General features: G+C 36.4%; 1 protein-coding gene across 5 annotated transcripts in view; it reads left to right on the forward strand.

Annotated features, from left to right (window-relative positions):
* The window catches only part of LOC105032495 (protein HUA2-LIKE 3), a 29,950-nt gene extending 6,847 nt beyond the window's left edge, over positions 1–23,103 (forward strand). The window contains exons 3-13 of one of the 5 annotated variants that reach the window (XM_010906953.4): positions 6,770–8,890; positions 10,027–10,238; positions 10,371–10,492; positions 17,980–18,088; positions 18,185–18,297; positions 18,407–18,594; positions 20,771–21,251; positions 21,337–21,802; positions 21,912–22,097; positions 22,285–22,331; positions 22,422–22,870. In XM_010906953.4, coding sequence (XP_010905255.1) covers positions 6,770–8,890; positions 10,027–10,238; positions 10,371–10,492; positions 17,980–18,088; positions 18,185–18,297; positions 18,407–18,594; positions 20,771–21,251; positions 21,337–21,802; positions 21,912–22,097; positions 22,285–22,310 — 4,024 coding nt within the window. In that variant the 3' untranslated portion in view covers positions 22,311–22,331; positions 22,422–22,870. The other 4 variants (XM_010906952.4, XM_010906950.4, XM_010906951.4 and 1 more) reach the window with 4 other exon arrangements.
* Positions 23,104–24,613: the final 1,510 nt, after the last annotated feature.

The raw sequence follows: 24,613 nt of genomic DNA on the forward strand, positions 1-24,613 counted from the left end.
TTGTAGCTACTTCACCTCTACTTTGGTCTTGGCTACCTAGTGTTGATTGAGAAAATTGTATATCATTAGCCTCTTTTGTGACAAATAAGAAGCACTTCATCAAATCTTTATATTCTTCAAACAAACTCGTTAGTTTATGATCTGTATCTAAAATTATATAAGACTTAGGTGATAAAATGTCTAACTACAGACCAAATCTTTATGGTCTTTTTAAGCTTCAAATTGAATATGTGCACCATATCATCATATAGATTTATGTAAGAATAGCGGTCAACATCAACTAACCAGCTTTTTTATCTCCCAAAATAATATTTTATTTTTGTAGAATTCTTAATCTTCTTAAAATAACTTTCAAATTTCATCTTCAACTTGAAAAGCGGTTGCTCCATTTTAATAGGCCTAGACATGGAATAAGCAACTATTCATCATAAATCATATATGAAATAAAAATTAATATAAAAATAAAAATAAAAATCATATCCAACAAAGAAGCAATAGATAAAAATTAATGTACTTGAATCACCCTTACTATGACATTAATTAATGTATTTAAATTTTTTCCATCTCGTTAAAATAACATACAATAGAAAAAAATTAAATTAAATATTTTTTCCTGTATACCCTCCTAAACGTCAAAATTTGCATGAATATCTTTTCAAAATTAATATTTATTTGTATATCCTTGTAAATTACTAATTGCATATATACTCTTATAATTTTTTTTTTTGCATATATACCCATAAGGGTATTTCAGTTATTTAAATTTTAAACCGTTAATTTTTTAACGGTGTTAGATGACGTGGGTATATATACAAAAAATAAAGAAAAAGAAGGATATACATGCAAATCAAGTATTTTATAAGGATATACATGCAAATATCAAGTTTGAAAGGGTATCCACGCAAATTTGAATATTTAAAAGGGTATACATGCAAAAATCCCTTTTTTTTTGCCGGGGGGGCGGGAATAGCCTTTGATGTGCCATGTGAAATTGCAAACTCATTTTCATTAGCCATAGGAAGAGTTGCTAGAGTCCCATCATTGCTCTATTTGGCTTCATGACTAGCCCACTTGTGATGACTGTGCATTGCAGAAGGTAAAGAATGTATTCGTCACCCTTTAGATGTATCTCATTGTCATGAATTTATTTGTCACCCTATTTGGCTTCATGACTCAACTTAGCTAACATTTGTCATTTTTCTACCTTATCTGAGGCTCACAACTCACAGATTAGAATTTCAATAACTACTTTGAATTGAACCATATCTTAACAAAGTTCTTGCTATAGTGCAACAAACTGGGGTTGGATTGAATGTTCTATGAATTTGTCTGCAAGTTTGAGTTGAATTTATAATGCATAGAAGGAGTATCCAAGCACAGATCTAATTTCATCCCTTAAAATTCTGGTTTGGTCAAGGATCTAAAAAAGAATTAGGAGCTTTTCTTGGGAGTCACGGGTGGAGTCAAATGGGGCAATTTTGGTGTGGTGGGTTTCCCTAACTGGACACTTCAATTTAGGAGTTTGTGTTCCAGGTGCTAGTACTTTTAAAAAGACATTATCGGGTTATCTGTTATTTTGACATGTTATCTCTATGTTAACCTAGAATGCTCGACGTAGTCTAGAAATGTCAAGTGTCCTGTTAATAATTGTATTGCAATAACCAACTTTTCAGCTCTAAGATGTCCCTAGTACTGAACATGTTGTCATCGTAGTTGATTACATGCTTCTTGTTAAGTCACAACCTTGTCCTTCTTTCGTTTTTTATTTTCAAATATATATGACAAGATTTTTTTCTTTTAATTTAATTCAAAGCATCATTCATTAGTCAAGTTTGATAATAATGTCCACATATGTTTTCTCTTGTTATTGATTTAATTTTTTGTATCATTTGGAACTTTTGGTGTACTGTAGCTTGAAGTGTTAGGTAATCTGGGACTTCTAACACCAGGCACCCCTACTAAACATGCAAGTAAAAATTGAGGATGATGGTGGAGCATGCTGTTGCCAAAGGCAGGTAGAGGGATGAGGAGTATTTAAAGGCATGTGTTGCGAGTTAACAGAATCAGAATTCTAGGTGGAGATTGGGAGTTTGTTAAAGCAGAATAGGATAAATACGGGTGGTGATTGGTTATGTTGTCTTATTTTTCTTGTTTTGAGCAGGTTGTGTCAGTTTATCAAAGGACGGTGCTGGTGGTAACAATTCCGCATAGCAATGGAATAGTGCGGCTGTGGTTTCAGTTTTCTTTTTTTGTGTATTCCTTTTTTTGGGGTGGTGGCGGGTGGGGTGTGGGGGAGTTGGTGCCAACCCATCCAATTTTTGTACTTAATCTTCTATCTCATGAGATAATAAGTAGTAGAAGAAGAAAAGGTGGTGAATATGTAATTGATAAATGCTCCTTTTCTTTGCAGACGTCTACAATTTTGTGTGTTTATCTCACTCTAAAATCATATTCAGAGAGACAACAAGAGAGTGCATCTGCTGAAAAATAGTATGTATTTTATAGGTTATTATCGTATGATATGCGTATATATGATGAAAACTTTAGCTTGTATGGAGACTTTTCCAAGATTTCAGTGGGACCCAAAATCTGTTAGTTTGAACTGGAGGATCCAGACATGAAATTCATATAGCTAGGGATCAAGTACTCGTTATTTTGTCCTATTTTTGGCCCTCCTACTTATGAGACGTTTACTTGCTGTTTACATGAGTCTAACAATGCGTTATATATAACCATAACCTTCTCAGTGATTGCTAGCATTCTCAGTATACTGTTTTCACTTTGGGATGTTGAACTTTTAAGATATGAGGCCAGTGTATCTTTTCCATCTTGCATGTTAAACCATTGGTGGTTCTGACCCATTAATCAATTTAGTGTTATGACCTAAAATTCCTGTACACATTGTCAAGACATATGTTTCATATCCATTATTGAAATCCTAGTCCTTGTGTTAAGGTTGGTTTTGCCTTGCATGGCAAGATTCTGTCTTTTGACCTGCATTCTTGGCTGTTCATCATTCTCCTTTTGGCTATCAGATCATTATTACTTTTGCTTATGATTCGACTTATGGCTTTATGAGTTGTCTTTATTGCATATTCTTTATTGTTCAGATATAGTACGGTAATCCTTTGGCACATGCTTGGTTCCCCATGAGCTTATGTTTGAGGAACTACTTTCTCATATGATACTTCTTTTTATTGATGCCCATTTAACTTCAAATTCCATCTCTATTTGATATATAATTTCTTTCATTTATTATACTGTTTCTTGTATGCCCTTATCAATATCTGAAATTACGTGTGTATCCTGCAAATTTTGTGTATACCCTTATATTTATTTCTTTTGCCTGTATGCACTCATAAATATTTGAAATTGCATATATACCTTGGAAATTCACTTTTTATGTGTATACTTTTATAAATTATTGCTTTTGCATGTATACCCTTGTAAATTATTATTGTTATTATTTTTGCATGTGTACCCTAAACTCAGTAAGGGAAGATATGCAAAAAGAAATAATTTGTAAGTCTATACATGCAAACAGTAAATTTGCTAGGCTATACATGCAAAAAGAAATCATTTACAAGGCTATACCCGAGTAGTAAATTTGTGAAGGTATGCACATAGTTTTGGATATTTATAAGGGTATACATACAAAAAAAATAATTATAAGGGTATACATGCAATTTCAGATATTTATAATGGTATACACATAAAAAAGCCCTTTATTATAAGTTTCATTTTTTCATTTATTGAAAAAACATGAGTCCCAGCAATTCCTCTATGGTTAAGGTGCTTGAGAGTGCTTGATGCATGGTTTGAAGATCTAAAACATTTTAGTTTTGGATCGAATTGATTTAAACTAAGATTGGTTCTGGAGTTTCCCTTGACACTAACTTATGTGGATACATGCTAATATTTTGTGATCTCTTCATTCCTTTAAATGTAAAGAAGTATTCCTAGAAATTGTACTTAGGTTTTGCAAGCACTCAAAAGATTTGGGGGTGCAAGACCATAACAATCCATCCTTGTCCCAACTGTCTTGGGAGTGACATGACATTATATTCCAAGTAAGTTAGAACCTTAGGGGAATAGCAAATTTTTTGATTTAATGCCCGGTGATTCTTGAACTAAAATCTCTTGCATATTTCTGTTGTTACATGGGTCATGAAATAATTTTATTTACATTCAAAACAAAATTTGAGTATTTTATTTTCTTAAAATACTTGTCTGATGATTACAGTTCAATGCCACCAAAATGAGTGATGCGAGGATCTGAAACAAATTATTATACTCTAATGCCTAACTTTCTTGATTTCTCAATTCTTTTAGTATCCCCTTTTTGGATTTTTTTTAAATAAGTTTTAGCAAAAACTATTAAAACTAGAACCAATTTCCTGAACCTTGGGTTCGTGGCTGTGATTGTGATGCTTTGAACTCCTCAATTGGATCACCATTGTCAATGACTCAGTCATATTATTGCTTGGATGGTTTTCTGGATTATATTATAATTTTTTCTTTTTTTGCCCTAGGGTGGGCTTTAGTTAAAAAAGAACAGCATTAAATCTGGTAATAGCTTAGGCCTTAGAGTGGTGGCAGATGTACTACGGCTTTGCTATTATTTGTTGTTTCTCCCTTCTCATGTTGATCCACCTGAGGTACTTGGTCAGGTCTCTTGGTAGTGTCTATGTTGTTCATTGTACAGTCCATGAACCTAAACACCTTCCTTGTGTGTGGTTGTGCTCTTGTTGTGTGCTCATCTATTATTGGTGTTGGGATCTCCAAGAACTACTGGGATCATGTTCTTTTCATTTGCTGCCCTTCATGCAATCACGTACTTCAACCTTTAACTGCTAAAGGAGAGTCTTATTGTTTCTTACTCAATATTGCTAGTTGCTGGGCGGTCTATTTTTCTTGACAATATGCACCTTGTTGTATCATATTGTCTGTTGTAATCACTGTGTGACTCTTTTTTGTTATTTTAGTATCACATGAAAGCTCATCATGTCTTGCCATGTATCATATTGGCATTTTTAATCTAGAAGGATCATGCCGTGAGGCACTTCTGCTGACGTCCTTATCTTGTTTTGACATTCCATCATTTCTTAGAAGTGAAAAAAAACAACATGTCATCTTCCTCTGTGGTGTCACAGTATTGTGTAGTGTGATGCCATTTTGGATTTGTCACCGCTTAAATATGGTTATATATCTACTCTTGTGAGCACTGTTTGATACATCATTGCTGTTCATGCTGGGGCATGTTGAGGTATGAAACTAGTTATCATTTACTGCTATATTAGATATGTATATCTCCGGTTCTGGACCCCATATTAGTACCCGAGTGGTACACTGCATTCTGAGTGTCCATATTGGGCGGTGTGGTCTGATACAACAAATCATGATTTCATTAGCATAGTAAGGTAATGAAAATAATTTGTGCTAATTTCACGATTGGCAGTTTGGTTTTATATATAATTTTTGCTTGACACTCATCGTCTTATCTTTTTACCACCATAATACGAGATGCACTGATGCACATGCCCACCTTTTACGTATCATCTTATTAAATTTGGTGACTAATCGAGCACAACTAATACATATTATGTACTTGTTTTTTTCTCAGTTTTTTAAATAATCTTTTTATATATGAACTATAGGAAAGCATTTAGGATTCGTTGGTGGCCTTAGATCTGATATTGGTGATGCTTTCAACATTTTGGATTGTGGAGCCTATTATATATTCATGACATGGATGTTATTTGTTATTGTGTTGATCCCTTGGTCATTCTGACTGGTCCTTTACATATTTGCTAGGAAGTTAGTAAGCTTTTCTTATGCAGTACTGCTAAAAGTTGTGTCATCTATTTATTCATGATTCACATGCCGTTTAATTTGCTAAATTATCTCTTTCTGCCAGTGTGACTAATCGTTGTTATCAACTTCCAATTAGTTTTCTGCATTCCAGTTTTTTCAAATTGCCCTTTGGTTAATGCTATTACCAACTTGACTTTCAATACTCCTTTTTGAACAAAACCAGTGCTTCTCTATAGGTATTCTCTGTTCATCTGTAGTCTCCATAAAGGGCCAACAAATTTAAAGTTTATCCTTGATGTGTCTCCAGTTCAATGACACTATGACATGTTTTCTAAGATGTTGCGCCTATTCTCATTCATTAGCATGTGTTTGTGTTGTAGAACACATGTATATATTTTGTGTGTTTTAATCATGTTTTCTGTCTGTATTTCCTGTTTGTGTTTGTAAAATATATAAAAGATATCAATCATGTGTCATATCATGTTTGTCTGTGTGTATGCTTGGTTTTGTTGATTTGTTTTATGTGGTAACATATGTAATCTATACAATTTGACTGTTTTAGTTATGTTGGTTTTGATGGTTGTTTTTGTGCTGTAAAATATATAATCTGTACAAGTAGTGTGCATTTTAATCCTGTTGTGTGTGTGCATATGATTATTTCTGCGTCTGTTTATTGCATGGTTTATCACTGCAACATTGTTAAGCTCTGAATCCTTGAATTACTAACTAAAAGAGTTTGTGGTCATAAAAGAACTTATTGGCCATGAATTAGTTTACTTTCTGATGGTGCCACATATATTTTTTGGGGGAAAAAAAAAGACATCTTGTTTCAGTACATGTTTGTCATAGCTCAGTCCATAATCCACTCATTATATTTTTTTTATTTGAATATCAATGCTTAGGCCTTTCTAGTCTACTTTATTGTAATCTTGTTGGTGTGGAATTGGTTATGCAGAGCATTCTGCAACTATGCTGATATTGAAGCTTTCACGGAGGAGAAAAAGAAATCTCTTTTAATTAAGCGCCAGGGTAAAGGGGCTGATTTCGTCCGTGCAATTGATGAAATAATTGATGTTTATGAAGCTTTGAAGAAGCAGACATCTGATCAGTTTATTTCGGGGGATGATGGAGATTTGGGAATTAATAGAAGTAATTCTTTTAGAAAGAGCCCAGAGCATAGTTCTCATATTGCAGATGACCAGAGGTCAGGTGCCCTATGTGCGAAAGAAAGCCATGATGTTATCAATTCTGAAGAAACTTCTGCAACCTCAGCAGAAGGGGATCCTCACAACATAAATGCAGCAACTGATGAACCAGCTGAAAAGGTCTTGATCATTGATCAACTAAGGCAGGCCCCTTTGGCTACTAGTACAACTTCAAGGAAGAAGAGATTAAGAGATGCTCCAGCAGAGAGCTTTATTGCTCAGAAAAAAATAACATCCCTTCGAAGGTCTAGAAATTCTTCTGGTGGTGATCCTCCGAAAATAAAAAAATCAGATATCCTACATAATGATACTGACTCAGTCAGTGATAATGTGACTACTGATGGAGTGCAGGAAGATTCCATGATAAATAGGAGTGCTGAAAACATGCCTCATGCCTCAGATTTTCATGATGTTGCTGTACCAGTTACTGCTGGTTTCCTTGGAAATGGTAGCAGTGGGAATACTGCATGTGAAACAGCTGCAACAAAATATGAAGCAAATCTGAATGAAAGGGTTGTACTTGATCCTAGTTGTAAATTTGAAGTCTCTGCAAATGGGTGCTTGGAGAGTGAAGTTAGGCAGAATGGCCAACTTGACCTCCCCATGAAGACAGTGATCTTCAAGAAGAAAAGGAAACCAAACCGGAAGCGGGCATCTAATAGTTCAGAGTGTGCTGGATTGGACAAGGATATAGAATTGCAGGTGGAGCCAAGTCGAAGCCTTTCAGAGTCTCCAAATTCTCGTGGTGAAATAAATGAAACAGACCATAAAGCAGATGGAGATGAGCATCTTCCTTTGGTGAAAAGAGCAAGAGTTCGAATGGGTGAACCACCTGTCGAGGAGAAACAGTTTGATGAGCTTCATGACACTAATGACAACTCAGGAGTGACAGTGATGATGAATAATTGTGACAAATATTCTACATCCACCAGTCCTAGAAATAATTGTCTGACCAATGGGACATCTCTAGGGCTCAAGGAAGCCTCAAATTCATCCCCCATAAACGATTGCTCTCATCCTTCAGGAAGCGATCGAATGATATGGAAGGCTAAAAAGTATCAACTTAAGAGTTTTACATTAGATGTCGAAGCAGCTTTGCCTCCATCAAAACGCCTACATCGTGCTTTGGAAGCTATGTCTGCCAATGCTGCTGAAGCTACAGATGATTGTCCTAGAGCTCCAAGGCCAAAGGAAATGATGCTTAACAACTGCATGGTATCTCTCACAACAAGTTCTCTCCATCTTTCTACTGATGGGAAGATTGAGAGCCCTACAAGATTTAATGACATACCATCTACTGAATGTAATGTATTTCACACAAGCAGATCTGGATTGTCAGCACAAAATTTGGATGTACCAACATTAGCTTCTTCAGAAGTGAAGACTGATGATGTCAATAGTGAACATTTGAGAAGTCCTCATGATAAACACGGCAATGAAGTCCTTGTGGATGTTAAAAACTATGATGGGTCGTCTGTGTCTAAAGCAGTTGATGTTGATATACATGACAAGAGTATGCGACCTTGTTTTTTCAGGTTAACTGAGCAGGTTAATTTGACTGACTCTGAAGGTATGCCTGATCGCTCATCATCACCTTCAGGAAAGGTAAATGAGAATGAAATTCTGCAACCAGAAGAGGAATGCCCACATTCTCCTGTGGATAATATTTTAAGTAGAGATCAAACAGTGAAACCATCCATACGGAAGCCAGACTCTGTTTTGAGTAGTAAAGGTTGCAATGATTCTTTCTCTCCTGATGGAGCTTTTGTGACTCTATCAGCTACAAATGGCAGTTCTACAACAAGTGGGACATTTGGGCCTACAAAGTCTTCTAGCATTCAACTTGATGAAGATGCACAAACCCGTGACATGTAAGGTTTTACTTTTCAGATATGTTTATACTTACAAGCTAGGTCTGATCATGCAAGCTCAAACTTGCAAATGCTTTGATTAGCATCCAAGCTGTAACATACCTTTTACTAATATTGCTAATGCTTGTCAATGAGCAAATTAGTGGCTAACATGTTCGGGTTGCATGTATGATACAGCTAGACTAGTGGTCACGTTCACTTTTCATGCTTCCCGTTTAGGAAAATTGGATGGGTGTTATCTGTCGGGTTATATAGGTCATCAATCATCATTAATTTGAGTTTACAGCAGTTCATCTAAAATGGTTCTTGAGTTGGATTTTGTTCATTTGACCTTTTGTTTGCTTGATCTTCACATGGTGGACATTTGGCATGGCACCCATTGTTTTTGAAAATCTTGTAGATTAAATTTAGTTCTTTGCTGGAAGAAAGGTTTGAAGGACCAATACTGGTATCTGTATCGGTACCTTTACTCATACAATAAGATATCATTTCAGCAGTGCATGCCTCTTGGTGCCAGGCAGCAAAAAAATAGAGGTAAAAACCAGGTGTTGGTACAGTAGTGGTACTGATATCCTATTGGTGCAATCTGGTATGATCAGTATAGACTGATACATAAATTCTTGTCTGGAACTACTGTTGCGTATCCCTCCTGATAACTTAATATGTTCAGATTCATGGTTGGAATCTTCCCATCAAGATAAACAGTAAATCTGACATGGTAGAACATCTTCCCAGTTAGCCAACTACTTGTTATGTCAAAGGATATTTTATGGGAGATGAATGGAAAAGAAGGAATTTGAGGAGCATGCAGATGGAAGGAAAATGTGTGGTGGGAAGTATGGGCAAAACTGGGGTTGCAATGATGAGGCCATGTTTTGGTGAAAGTTCATAGAGATTATCTTCTCATTTATGGGATTCTATTAAGCAAGATACTAAAAGGATGTAAGGGGATAAAATGCATGGGAAAGTGTGTGACAAAATTGTTGAGAAATGCACATACGTACGTTGTTTTTAGCCTTGTAATTGAAACTTTATGTTTGCAACTTATGATGTGTTCTTTTCCTCCCAATAAGCTGATTTGTATTAATAATTCTCATTCCAATTCATTAATGGAGTTTTCTGTCTTGGCATTATAGGGAGGATGTTGCAAGGGAAGTCAAATCCAAAGTAACTCCAAGGGATAGGTGTTCTTCTCCTGATTTGACTCCCATGAAAGATTTGATTGCTGCTGCCCAGGCTAAACGACTTTTGTCTCGATCTACTTCATTTTCTGATAACTATGTAGATTATAAGGTTGAGGCTGTACTGAGTCCATCTTTAGCCAGCAAGGAAGATTCTTTTGGACGAGGTTCACCTTCTAATCCCATGATCAATTATACATGTGCTATAGATGATAGACTTCAAAATCCAAGGAATAATAGCAGAAGTCCTTTTGGTGGTCTGAGACAGAAAAGCTTAAGCAAATTAACTGACCATGCAGAAGCATATGCTGCAAGGAAATCTTTTGAAGCTTTACTGTGTACATTAACAAGAACAAAAGAGAGTATAGGACGAGCAACACGCCTAGCTATTGATTGTGCTAAATATGGGATTGCTGGGGAGGTTAGACCATGTGCTTTTACTTTTTTCTATTTATCTTCTAACTTACCATGAAATTATTGCTTCTTGGGCATGATAAGTAGACATGATTATGTGCTTTCCTGAATACATTTTCAGCTGTCATTTCACAGTTTGATGACTATTTTTGACTAATCCTGGCTTCTGCTAGAAGAGTTTGCTTCAAATTTTAAATTATATTTTTATTGTAGCATGACTGCATATAGTATATGTTTTATTGATTTAGACTGTTGAGGTGTACTATTCTGTTGAAAAGTTGAATTTTCTTTTTTTTTTTGTTTTGTTTTGAGAAACATGCATTTCCCATGCCATAGTATAGTTTTGTTAAACACTGATTTGCATGATTTCCCACTTAAATTGTGAATATATTTTCTTATTCTTCAGTTTTACATTTTTAACACTTGTGGCCCTTCTTTCGTCTGGTTAACCTAAGTAAAATTACCATTTTTAAAATCTGTCCCTTAACAACTATGATGTGTAGACTAAAAGTCTTGAAGACTTTTGTTTCTTGTTTTTTGTGCATCTTATGCATTATATATCATTATTAAAGGTGCCAATTGTGGTACTAGTCTTTGGAAATGTTCAACATAGCATATCAAGGCATATGGCATGAATGCAAAGTTTCCAGGTGTTTGGAATGTTCAACACTTCAACCTTGAAACAGACTGAAGTTGGGAACACTAAAATATATGCACTGAAAAAAAAAAAGAGAAAAAAGCAGACTTGGGAACACTGTAAAAGAAGAAGGTTGCTCTTGGGATCCATAATGGCTATACTGAACTGGACTGGTGAAGGGTTTGCCTTCAGGTCGCATCTTGATACTGAGTTCTTGGACAACTGGGTTGAGCCAACTGGTATCAACCGGCACCGGCTGATAACACTTTAGTATGGTATCAGTACAGACCAGCACCAATGTGTGTTGAGTGAAAAATGTTGAAATACCTCACTGTTTTTTTTTGCTTTCTTCCAGTACTGATCTGTACTGCTACCATAGTGGACAAGAACCTGATTCGTACAGGTCTTGTTGCTATTATTTTAAACGTTGGATTACACACACGAATTATAAGGGGAACAGAAAAATGCTTCCATTTGCCATCTGTACTCACTTAGTTCGCATGCAATCTCCACTTTATTATTCATCAATTGTTTACCATTCTGTTTGTTTAGATGATCACCTGAGCCAGCAAGTATCGCACATGGATCCTTTTATGGTACCGTAAAATCTTTCTGTTCATAAAATTTTAGTGGGCAATTGAAGAGAACTATATTTTTGTGCTATTTAACGATAAAACTTAAGGGTACATTGTTTTAGAATTTTGGGAAGAGACATACCTCGAATCCCTTTTTTTTTTTAACATGTCAATGAAGAATAAGATGGTCAGATATATAAAAACAATATTTACTGAAATCCATCCTGTGTTAGGATATAAAGGTCAATGTGTTCCATGTAATATATTGGAATCTCAATTCAGTTAATCCTTTTCAAAAACTTACCATTAACAGTATATGTTGTTTTGCGTAGCTGAGTTGCTTGCAAGCTCACTTGTTACCACTGTTTCTTTCTAATGCTTGTTTTCTTTCTAAGTGAAGAAATCACATGCAACCCAGTTGTTAAAAAAAGCCAAAAGTTGCAACCTGGCTTACAATTACATGACTATAGATGAATTGCCACAGCTGAGGGCAGTTGGGCCATTCTTAAACTTAAATGTAACTGAGATTGCTATAGTTTAATCTCCACACCTCTTGTAAAAATTTTAATTTTCTAGCAACTGAACATACCCTAATGTTTTGTAGTATTCAGTCACTCAAGAAACTCAGAAAAGCCACATTGTAAGAAAATCTATTTTGTTTTAAGATCATATGATAATCTTGACAATCAAAATCCTTCATTTAAAATGTTTTACGTCTATTGGTAAGCTTGCTAAGCTGTTCGTCTTGCTGTTGCATGTGGATGGCCAGTTACTCCCTAGTGCCTGGGTAGGCATGAGATTGTGGTTTAGAATATAATAAATGAATAAATAAAAAATTTGAATTAACAAAAAAAGGAGAGATCTAGAAATAAATCAGTCAATTAGAAAGACATTCAGAGAAGGCGAAGTGAAAGACGAGAAGCAAGAAGGATTAGGGAAGAGGGTGATTAGGTAGAGAGGAGGCATAGAAGGGTAGAGGAATGTAAGCAGGGGGGGGCGGGGGTAGAGGTGCAAGAAGAAACAAAATAAGAGTAGGGAAGGTGGACGAGGAGATTGAGATGGGGTGAAGGAGTGGGTACTAGAAGAAGAAAGAGGTCATGGAGGAAGAAGAGAAGGAAGAGGAGGGGTGGAGAGATGTGGAAGTTAGAGCCATAATAGGAGGAGGAGGAGAGAGGTAGAGGTGAATCAGTCAAGAAATGGAGCAAGTTTCAAAATCTGGTTTGGGTTCTGATTTTGGTCTTTTTAGACTTTGTCATGACAGCTTTGCCCCATACTTCAGAGTCTCGGTTGAAAAATTAGACAAAAGCCAAAATATGAACAAGGCTTATGTACATACCATTGCAAATATGGGTTATTGCATATTTACCCTCCCAAAAATCACTATTTGCATATACACGAGCTTAAATCATCCTATTTTTTCATGGATAGCCTTTGTTAGATTTTGGCTGGCAGCATTAAGAAATAATGATTGAGTATTATTTGACATTATTTTCCTTTTCCTTTAGTATTTCTTAAAAATTCAACTTTCAATTTGTATTGAAAAGAGTTTTTTTTTTTTAATAAAAATTTTTAAGAGCATTAATGGAGGGTAAAGTTCATCTTACATTTAGATTGTTATTCATTAGCACTGTCAGCAAAAAATCAAATGGGAGGGTAATCCCTGCAAAAACAATGATGACTTGAAGGGTCTCTATGTAAACAGTGATTTTCAAAGGCAAACATGCAATAAGCTGTATTTGCAATGTTATATGTGCAAAAAAATATCCTATATCAAGTTTTAAGCTATTTCATATTATTGTAGTTATACTTTGGGTTATTTAGGATTATAGTTCATGTAGTTTGAGTAGTTTTGGGATGAAAATTGACTGTTGACTAAACTTTCTACTCATTATAAGGTGTATTGAGTCTTCTCCTACACTTTTCCCTATCTACTCATTGTAAGATGTATTGTGTCTTCCCCTACACTTTTCCCTAGCGTTTGATAATTACCTACCCTTTTCTATAAAGAAAAAAAAATAAATTCCCTATATTTACTCCTGTTTCTGTATTATCCTAAACTTTTCCTTATGCATATGTCGTTTTATTCCTTTTGATAATTCATCCAAATAAGGGAAACCTACTTAAATATATTTCATTCCATTTTCATTTTCAATATCTCATTTGAGCAAGAAAAATCCATCTAACCAAATTTCGTTTTACTCAATAACCTATTTAGGAAAGAAAACACCATCTAGAATATTTCATTCTATTCCATATTAGGGAAAAAAAAAAGAGTCATTCTATAGCACTTGAATTATCCAAGTGGTCAACGAAAAAAATCATCCAAGCAAGATTGAAGCTCATATGAACAAGAGCAGATTTTATTTTATTATTTCAAGATGTAGCAAGTGAAATGGCTTATATAGCCTTGATCCAATTGGTCCAAACCAAATTAGGTCTTGTGTGACCTGTGTACTGCATGAGTTGTACATACAGGCAGCTTTTGCCTATGCAGATGCTTAGGCAATTGATGTGTAGCTTGGTTGAATGTTTGGGCTGTGTAGGCCCACCTGTGCAGGGCAGCCAGAGGTGGCATGCACGCATGTGACTAGAGGCCACTTTTTGAAACAGTCTTTCATTCTTCAGGATTCATTTTCAGTTTCAGGTCCAAGAACACCTAGAAATTTTTTAGATGTGATATTTGGTTTTAAATTAATTGAACTCTAATTTCTGTATAATAGAACAACATTTTATGAAATAACCATGGACATGCTGTGCGTCTCACTCCTTGTGATACTCTTATCATCGCCATAATTATAAAGTCCATGTCACAAACTTGACTTTGTGATTGGTTTTTGCCAAGTTTGTGGCAGAATGCTTTGACTTTCAATAGTCAGTTCTGGTGGTTTTGGTCTGAAACTAATTATAAAAGAAAAAAGGAAAAATATTGAGAGAATTACTTAAAATGCTTGTTAACTACATGATTTTATGGTAAATTTTTGGTAAAATCCATAGAGTTAATATTAAAATATATGAAGAAAATCATATAAGTTTAAAAATAGTACAAGTTGAAGAAAATCCATTCGACATCTGCTCTTTTCCTGACAAGCTAACACGTAAAATGATGTGAAGGTATGAGTTCTGTTTGTAAGATGGGATGAGTCACACCTAGTATATATACCACTGTTCATTTCATGTAAAATTTGTGAAACATGGGAATTGTTTTAATTATAATAAGCAATAGTGGCTGCAAAAATGCATTTCACTGATTCACAAAGTGGAAAGTATGAAATATCCACTTTGTCCTTGTAAAAATACGAATCAATGAGGTATCATGTATGAATGATTGTGTGTGCATGGGCGCATGAACGTGCATGTGCATATCTGTCCGTCTGTATGTGTGGATGCGTGCAGATACATGTATGCACATAGATACATGCATAGATAGATGTGTAGTTATAGTATATGCATTTATGTATTTATTATAGGTATATATGTTCTTGCGCTTCATGTGGAGTGCACCTCTGCTTGCTTATAGAGAGTTTTTAGGTTGAAATTTAAAAAAGAAAAGTCCTCACCTTTTTTTCTAGGGAAGATAACTGGTAAGCATCAAATTGCTTGGTTATGTAAATGGTAAAATACTTAGTTCCACAGGTTCGGTATTGCATCTTTGCCTTTTCTTATCCTGTTTGAACAAGTTATCTAATTCACTTTTAAGAATCCAACAGCTCATTACTAATGTGAGGTGATTGTTCTACTGTTGTTTATGCCTTACTCAATTTTGAGAAATTCCAGACAAAGCCCGTTCTGAATATTTGCAATCCAGTTTAGTCCAAATCTGAAGGTTTGCTTTGTCTGCAGATGGTAAATTTGAGGAAAAGAGAGTGGGAGAGCGAACAGAATGTAGGGATTGAGAGGGAGCAGAATGGGGGGAGGGAGGGGGTAGGGCTCAAACAGCCGTCCTCTTTGTTGTTGAAGAGGGGGGGTGGTTGGGAGAGAGAGGGAAAGGGAGACTTACCAGCCAGCTGGGGATGATGACAGAGAGGGGATTAGGATTTTGAAAGGGGAGGGGTGAATGAGGCGGGTAGCAAACAGAAGGGGACGATCGATCAGGCTAGTAGGACAAATGATCTGGCAAGTGGGACGGTTGATCAGACTCCAATTAATGGGCTGGGGAAGAGAGGCAGAGGGAGGTATTTGAAAGGCATCTGAGGAGGTTTTTGGGGGGTGGAGGTGGGGGGGGTGGTTACTTGGGAGCTTGTTGATGCGCCGAACCAATCTAATTGGGCAAACTGTTCCGATTCTTGACTAGTTTGGTTTTGTATGGCCTAAACCACCTGATTTGAGCCGGTTTGGCCAACCTTGATTGAAAGGATTTCTTTGTAATTTCTAGGAAATACTCTCTTTTTTGCAGGTATGTGAATTGACTTTATTTTTAAGATGAATGATTTACCTTTATCATATGCTTCTATAATCTGTGTCCTCTGATTTGTGGGCTGTAGCATCTTCATTCATCCTCCCGGTGTTTCTTTTCACCCGTATAGGCATTGGCGGATCCATGAGGTTAAATGTGGGGTCAATTGACCCCACAAAAAAAATAAAAAAAATATTATATATGTATATATATTAGTAGAAAAAATTAAAATTAATCCTACTAATTTTACGAATTGATCCCATATCTCATGCAAAATTTTAAAGAAAAGATAAAAAGGACCATATCAAAAGAGTAATTATGACATATATTCTCTCTCTTTAATGACTCATATATCCTACTTTTCTCTCTCTTTCCTTTACACCACTTTGACCTCTCTTTCTCCTTCTTTTTCTTTTTTTTTATTAATTATTTTTTTATTTATCTTTTAATATCCCACCCCAATCCCGTCCATCCATCTCTTATATTTAGAGAATGGATCCTCTACTGTGCATCGTCTGGTGCGGCACATAGCACGCACCATCCATCGTAGAATAGATGGTTGCGCGGGGCTGCATGGGGCCATGCACCATGTGATGCACGCCACCTGTGGCCGCGTCAGTCATCTATAGTGCAATGGGACGGTGCACACGATGTTCCTTTATAATATTTTACTATAAAGGATATTTAAGATATTACACATTATCATTTTTTTATAAATTTTATTATTTTTTAAAAAATAATATGTTATTATTATTATTTTTTTCTTTCTTCTTTCTCTCTTTGGATCCTCTACTTCTTTTATTATATTGACCTCACAAAATAAAATTTTTGGATCCATCACTGCATATAGGCATCTGAGAACTTATTTGTACATTGGATTTAGCGAAAGTGTTTCTTTTCTTGTGTTTCATGTGGTAGTGGTTGAGACCCCAACAACTAGTCATGAGAAGCTCAAATGAGGCTTATGATCTTCTATTTTGATTTTCAATAATATTGAAAGTGATGTTATAAGTTTTCCCCACTTTGACTACATGGGTATGTCTAGCTTTAGACTTGTCGGATACTTTTTTTTTATAGCATGATGCAGTGTTTGTTGTATTGGTATCGGGGCTGGACTAGTCGACCAGCGGCACGGTTCGGTATGCCTCTATGCTGTTCCATAACGGGCCTGAACCGACACAGTGGAGTGGGTGGAGGAATAATGGGAGAGAAGAAATGAGAGGAGAGAGAGAGGGCCTTCGAGATCGCCAAGGTCGCCAAGCTGTTGCTGATGCTGTGGGAAAGCGGGAGGGGCTCTGCACTTCTCTTGATTGAAACAAGAGCTTTGGCCCCTATTTGTTTTTTATTTTACTTTTATTGAGCAAAGCCCACAATGCTGCTGCTGACTTTATTATTTCTTTTTAATTTTGTGATTTTCATTTTTTTGCGATTTTTGGATTTCCAGCAGCCTCGGCGGCACTCCAGTGGCCTTCTCTCCCTCTCCCTCTCTGTCCTCCCCTCTCCTCTTTTTTCATCTCTTTCCTTCTCCCTCTCCACCTTCGCTGGTTTCTCGTTTCGATTGCCGGAACCATTTTGGTCCGCTACTAGCATGGCTTGATACACTCTGAATCAGGCGGTTTAGGATGGTTCGGCAATCTTTGACATGATGTTTTTTTGGTGATCCCCAGCTTTGTTATTGAAGTTTTTTTTTTGGTTTCTAAAATGATTTCACATAAAAAGATTTCATCTTTTTGTAGGGTATATGTAAACTGTAGTTAAAGTTGTCAAAAGAGGAACATAATTGGGTGAATATATAAGTGACTGTTATTTTAGTAATTGACTGCAATGCATGCTTTCAGCTAATATTAACTTCATTTGTTTCCTGCTGCTGTTTTATTTGTTCACTTTAGGTGGTTGATGTTCTTCTTCAGAACCTGGAGAGAGAGCCTAGCTTGTACAGAAGGGTAGATCTATTCTTCCTTGTAGATTCAATTACTCAATGCTCTCGAAGTCAAAAAGGTATATGTATTGCAGTTTTTGTAGCTTGTGAGCTATTTTTTCATGGTGACTTTCAATGAATGTAATCATTTAACAAATATTACTGAACCTCTCTAGGTGGAGCTGGAGATATGTACCCCTCTCTTGTCCAATCAGTGCTTCCACGTTTGTTATCTGCTGCAGCACCTCCTGGAAATGCAGCATGGGAAAACCGCAGGCAATGCCTCAAGGCAAGCACCTTCAGCATTTCTTTCATCCATTCCTTTTTTTTTTGGGCTTGGTGGGGGAGGTGGATGTTTCTCTAATCTAGTGCTTGCTGATTTTGTGTTTTGTATGAAGGTTTTGAGATTATGGCTTGAGAGGAAAACCCTTCCGGAATCCATTATACGCCAGCACATACGAGAACTTGATTCTGTAAATGAAGCATCATTTACAAGTACTTTTTCTCGACGTCCATCAAGAACAGAGAGGGCTCTTAATGATCCTATAAGGGAGATGGAGGGAATGCTTGTTGATGAGTATGGAAGGTGTGGTTCCCTCTCTCTCTCTCTCACACACACACATACACACAGGGACTAAATTTTTTCTTTTAGTATTTAATTATGTGTGCATGTCAAAGTAACTGCAATTATAAGGAGAAGGGAGAGAATATGATAAAATATGGATGTCTAGCGACATCTACCCCTTTTTGATACACTCCATACACAACCTCACATGCCGCCTGAATATGTGTCAATGTTTGGCATGTATGCACTAGTTGTAGGTATCGGTACTTGTAGAATTCTTTTGTATTCTTCATTTTTGAAGAACATATAAGAGAGAACCTCAGAATTCTACATGGAATCTCCTAAAGACTATGGAGTTACCTTTTCGTGCCACCCCTTGTGCACCACGTTACTAGAACTTGTTGAAGGAACATCTGATGCATTTGTTAAACTGGAGCTGTAGTAACAAGACACTAAGGCTTTCACATTGGGTCATATTGATTTGTGTTGATGGCGCTACTGTTTTAGTAATGTCCTTTTATCTGGTATACTTTTCTGCCATCTATAGTTGGTTTTCCACAAATTTGATTGTGAACCTTTTTGTGACTACTGTTGATTCAAGAATGGAATTGCAGTTGTTTTATTTTGTGTATTCATTAAAAATCCACTTGCAAACATGGTATCAAAAAGCAAACCACTGCAATAATTTGGTCTTTGTAGATGTGGTAATGGTATCCATAATTGTGCGGATGTGCTAATGAACTACATAAGAGTCAGCTGCTCCAATTGCTCTAAAAGAGAAACCAAGGATCTCATTTGAAACTTGCTAGAAAAGTAGGAACACAAACTGATGGGAAAAGAGTTGGTGTTCAACTTGCTTTTGCTGGAATCTTGTGTAAGGCCATTTAACAAAGGAAAACATAGGGACTATAATTTTGAGTCTATCCATGTCAATTGTCAAATAGCCTAGGTGATTAGGCGAAGACATGAGGGAAGGAATTTGTACAAACTTTACCAGATGATTTGTACCTTTATGCATTTCAGTTATTGATTAAAACTTTTGTTCTCAATAAACTATCAATATCACATCATCCAAAGATATATTAGCAACGGTAAAAGAAAAAAATAATGGTAAAGGGAATATTAGCAACATGTACAGATCATCACAATTATACATGATGTTGCTACTATTATTATAGTAGTAACACCAGTATGATACCACTTACCACCAAACAATCATAGTGGTAACATTACTGTGTTACAACTTGCTTCTATGATGGTAGTAATAACACTAGCATGTTAGTACAGTATAAAAAAAAATGAAAATAAAGCATAACATAAGAGAAAAAACAGTAGGATAATGAAAACTATTAAGTTCTCATTTTCCTAAGACAGAAAACATCAAAACACAGCAGAAAGAGTAGAAGTCGTAGTAAAACTGAAAATTTCACAGTGTCTCCATTCACTGATTGGCCTGATAACGATGACTTGTTTGGTTCCCGTATTAGGTCCTGCTCTTTTGGCTTCGGTCTACCAAGCTTTGTTTCACTCACTGCCTTTCTTCTCCTTACCAGACATATCATACAGCTCGAACTTGCTACAAATTCAAGAGTATGGCTAACCGCTACGCCACCGGGTGCTTTGCACCCTTATTAGATTAGAGCTTTCATGCTGGTCGCCGATGTGATAGGCTTCCAATCAGGTCTTGAATATGTATGATTAGAATTTTTCTAACATAAATTTGGTGTCACATTTTTTCTCCTTTCATCACCTCAAAACATCTATCAGTTTTTATGCATGATCTATTATTCAACCAAACATTAAACAGGAGTTCTCTCTTTGTGCCGCACTACTACTTCTGTGATCAGGTTGTATCCCAAGATATAAGACTTCACTATTTTGTTTGGGATTGAAAGGAAGCTGAGAAAAAGATGTGGATTAAAACATCATCCATTTATGTGATTCAAACACAAATATTGAAATCCCCAACACAACCTGACCTTGGGCATATGTTCATTGAGGTGTCCATGGTGTATTTGACTGTTGGATTTTGGGCATATAATTGTTCATTTAGTCTTTTTGGCAAAACAAAGTTCAGGGGACTATATAAGTTTGAACAAGTTGTTACAGTTCTTGAATTTGTTGAGGACTTGAATACTAGTATAATTTATTCTCTTGCTGCAAGCATTCTGCTCACTTTGTTCTTTTTTGGCTTCAGCAATACCAGTTTTCAACTTCCATGTTTACTTCATACTACTGTGCTTGAAGATGAGGAAGCAAGTGCATCCGATGAAAAAAGTTTTGAGGCTGTTACTCCAGAAAGGCATGCTGCGGTTGATCATGAAAAGGGAATCACTCAGATTTCAACTGAAAAGCACCGGCATATCTTGGAAGATGTTGATGGTGAGCTTGAAATGGAGGATGTGGCTCCTCCTTGTGAAGTTGAAGTGAGCTCCTCCTGTCATGTTTCAGTTGCCGATACCATATGCAATAACCATAATCAACCTGATCAGCATCATTCATTGCCCTTTGCTCCTCCACTACCTGAGGACAGGCCACCATCTCCGCCCCCTTTGCCATCATCTCCTCCACCTTTGTCTCCCCCTTGCTCTGCTGCGCTCTCTGATGGTTCGCAGCAACAATCAGGATCTCATGCTGTTTCTGATACTGCTGACCTGCATCTTTCTAGCATTACCCATGTGAGTAACTTAAGCTTTCTAAAGAAAACTATATGGTGATGAAGTTCTATTGTTTCTAATCTAAGTTTCTTTCGACCTTATGTAGAATATGCAAAATCAACAATCACAGTCTGTTGGTCAGCAACCAAGTGGCCTGAATACGAACTTGATGTCCTCAGAGTTGGTTGTGTATTATACTCCTGGATATGGAGGTCCTCCAAAACAGATGCCACCACCTGTCTCATCTCTTAGTTCCAGTTCTTATGGCATCGTTCCAGTTTCTCATCCGCCTGTTCATTCTGGGAATGACTTTCAGCCTATAGTCAGTGCACCTATGACCAGTAAGGCCTACCACTTACAGCCGCCCTCTCCCACAGTTTCAAATCAGTTCTCCTATGTAAAGGCTGAAACACAACAAAGAGTTCCACATTGGGGGAATTGTTCTGCATTCACGGAGAGATTCCAGTGTGTAGATATCCATGGGGGAAACTTCTATGGTCGTAGAGGTGCAAGGGGACTGGTCCAACAAGAGATTGTTGAGAGGGGCAGGTTTTCTCCAGCGTTTCATTCAGGTTGGATTCTTTATGTTCAGCAGGAACTGTGGACAAGTTTTTTAACTAAGAAAGGGGTGTGCAGTAACTGTCATCACGGATCTGATGTTATTATTGTCTTTTTATGTAGGTCCCTCAGTTTCCGGCAAGGTGGAGGCATCTCCTGCTTCTCTGTCCCACTATGGTCCACCATCAGAACCCCCATCAATTCCATGCCCTGGGTGGCCTCCTCGTCCCAGGATGTCCAGTTACATTGTACCTGCTTCGAGACCATCAACAGAGAGCCCAGTTTCTCGAGTTGCTGGAGGTGCAAGAAGTAAAAAATATGACCTTTGAATTGTTTTATTAGCCCATCTTTGTTTTTCAATTCATACTAAGATATTGTAAGATCCATGCAAATATGCTGCATATCATGGTTTTAATACATCTGCTAATCAGATTGGTACAGTTAACATGGTTTTGATGAATTTTGCTTAAACAAATTCTCCTTTCTGCTCTTGCAGCAACTGGCTTCTGGAGACCAAGATAAACATCTTGTCAACAGTTACAGGTACGCCGTTAAGTTGTTGCATATTAAGTACTTTCAGCTTTCGTTGGCCTCTGCAGTTCCATGTACATCTTTGACATTACATTTATGTAGGTGAAATACGTTGATCTGGGTCCAATGGCAGCTTGTTCAGATGGTCCAGGAAATCTCTCTTTTTCGTAATGAGAGGAACCTCTATGACAAGCCTCTCCATGCGAATTGGAGGGTCTGCGAGGAGAGAATCCTGTTTGACCATAAGAATTGCACCCTGCTTCACTGTACATATGTATTTTGATATTAGTCTGCAAAAGCAGAGCGGGAAGACAGTCATTGTGGCAAGAGCTGTAATATAGCTTTAGGCTGTCATGTATCAATCATCTATTTATAGGTAGAACAGTGTTAGTCCAATAGTGCTATTTCTTTCGGAAAAGATCAACATTTAATTCAACAGTGTTAGTTAGGCCGCTTTATTTTCATCTAAAATTTGTTATTTTTACATTGCCCTTCTTAACTGCAAGGGCTCTGATATAAAAAAATCTAATTTAATATAAATTTTTGGTTCAGGCTTTTAGATGGCTTTGCTGCTCTACGAATCTGTTGAGTGCGCTGTGTTGCTTCCCTTCTTCCTATGTTATACTGCGGCCTGTTTTATTTATTGTTTCATGTCATTTGATTACAAAATCATCCCTTCATTTTGGTTATAAAATATGTGGCAATCTTGTACACGATGTTGTTGTTGGTTGCAGCCTTTATAATTTAGGTGCTTTCGGCCATCTTAAACTGATGGCGGAAACTATCCGAATTCTTCTGCAGAAATTTCTATGATTGATGATGGAAACAAACTGTGACATCTAAGCATATGTTAATATTACTTTCCAACGAAAGCTGATTTTTCCTTCTTTGATACTATAACAATTTATAGTGTAACTTATTTCATTTACATATTTTCCTTTAAAAAACATATTTCACTTACATGCAGGTCAAATCAATTTTTCGTATGAAATTTTGTAATTCTACTTTTGGGTTTTAAGTGATCTTGTTTGACGTTGTGCAACTCCGGATATCAATATATATATATATATATATATATATATATATATATATATATATATATATATATATATATATATATTTGTTTTGGTAAATCCGGATATCAATAATTTGAACTGTTTCTGAGTGCTGACACACGCATGCAAGTTAATTGGTATCAATAATGTGTAGGTGGTACTACAAAAATACTAATTTCTGCACATGTGAGTTATTTAGTAAAGAGTGCGCGGCCAAAAGCGCATACAAAAGAAAAAGCAGAATAACTTGGTTGTCACGGTAGTTTGCATATGTTAAAATATAGTTATAAAATTATTTAATGTGATACTGTCTCCTGTTACAGTATTAAGTTTTCATGTTTGATATAAGTTTTTTTTTTTCGTTTTTCCTTCTTTGTAAAAGATTAAAAGTATGGTTTACATTAATAGGGTTCATCGAGTTCAGGCTCACAACTTGCATAGATTTTGATGATGGAAGATGTAATAAGTTGTTTCATATCTAATGTTGAGATGAGGTCCTTACGCTCAAGTTTGTAGTGGCTTTAGATGTTCTTGTGCAATGATGGGACCATGTTTGGCATCGTTTCTATTTTTTTAAAAAAATTGAAAATAAAAGGATTTGTTTTTATTGTTTAAATTTTTTCAAATAGAAAATATGTTTGTTAATAATAAAAAGCAAAATGTCACGGTGGAGTTGGAAGCATGGAATCAAGCAAGCATCGAAAGGATAGGGAGTGGCGGAGGGGGGGCAACCGGGGATAACATAAGGCGAGTTGCTCCAACGGGAGCATACTTGATCGGACTGATAGATGCCATAATGGACAAACACTACCACTCCCAAGAGAACAAATAGATGAACACCGATGGAAGACAGATGTCACGCCTCCGATCCGAGATTTTGAATCGAGGGTCATGGCAACCACCGCATACTCATAGAAAACTCTTTTCATAAGCATGCAAGGCATCTTATCATACTATCCTAAAACAACAGCGGAATAATTAGTCAACAATTAAAATCTAAAATATAATGACCTAAATTTTTTTTTCTTTAATATCTCAATAAATTCAACAACAATTCAAAGGCTTTGCATCAAATTCAATAAGCCTTTCAACCTAAAATAAAAGTACGAAGATTCTGCTTCTGATCACTCTTCTATTCATATCTTGTATCATCTTAATTCCTCAACATCTGTAAAAACAGTAAAATAAGAGGTAATGAGCTAGACAGCCCAGTAAGCAACGATCACTTCTCAACAGATT

This window comes from Elaeis guineensis, chromosome 7 (genome assembly GCF_000442705.2).
Source record: "Elaeis guineensis isolate ETL-2024a chromosome 7, EG11, whole genome shotgun sequence".
NCBI lineage: Eukaryota > Viridiplantae > Streptophyta > Magnoliopsida > Arecales > Arecaceae > Elaeis > Elaeis guineensis.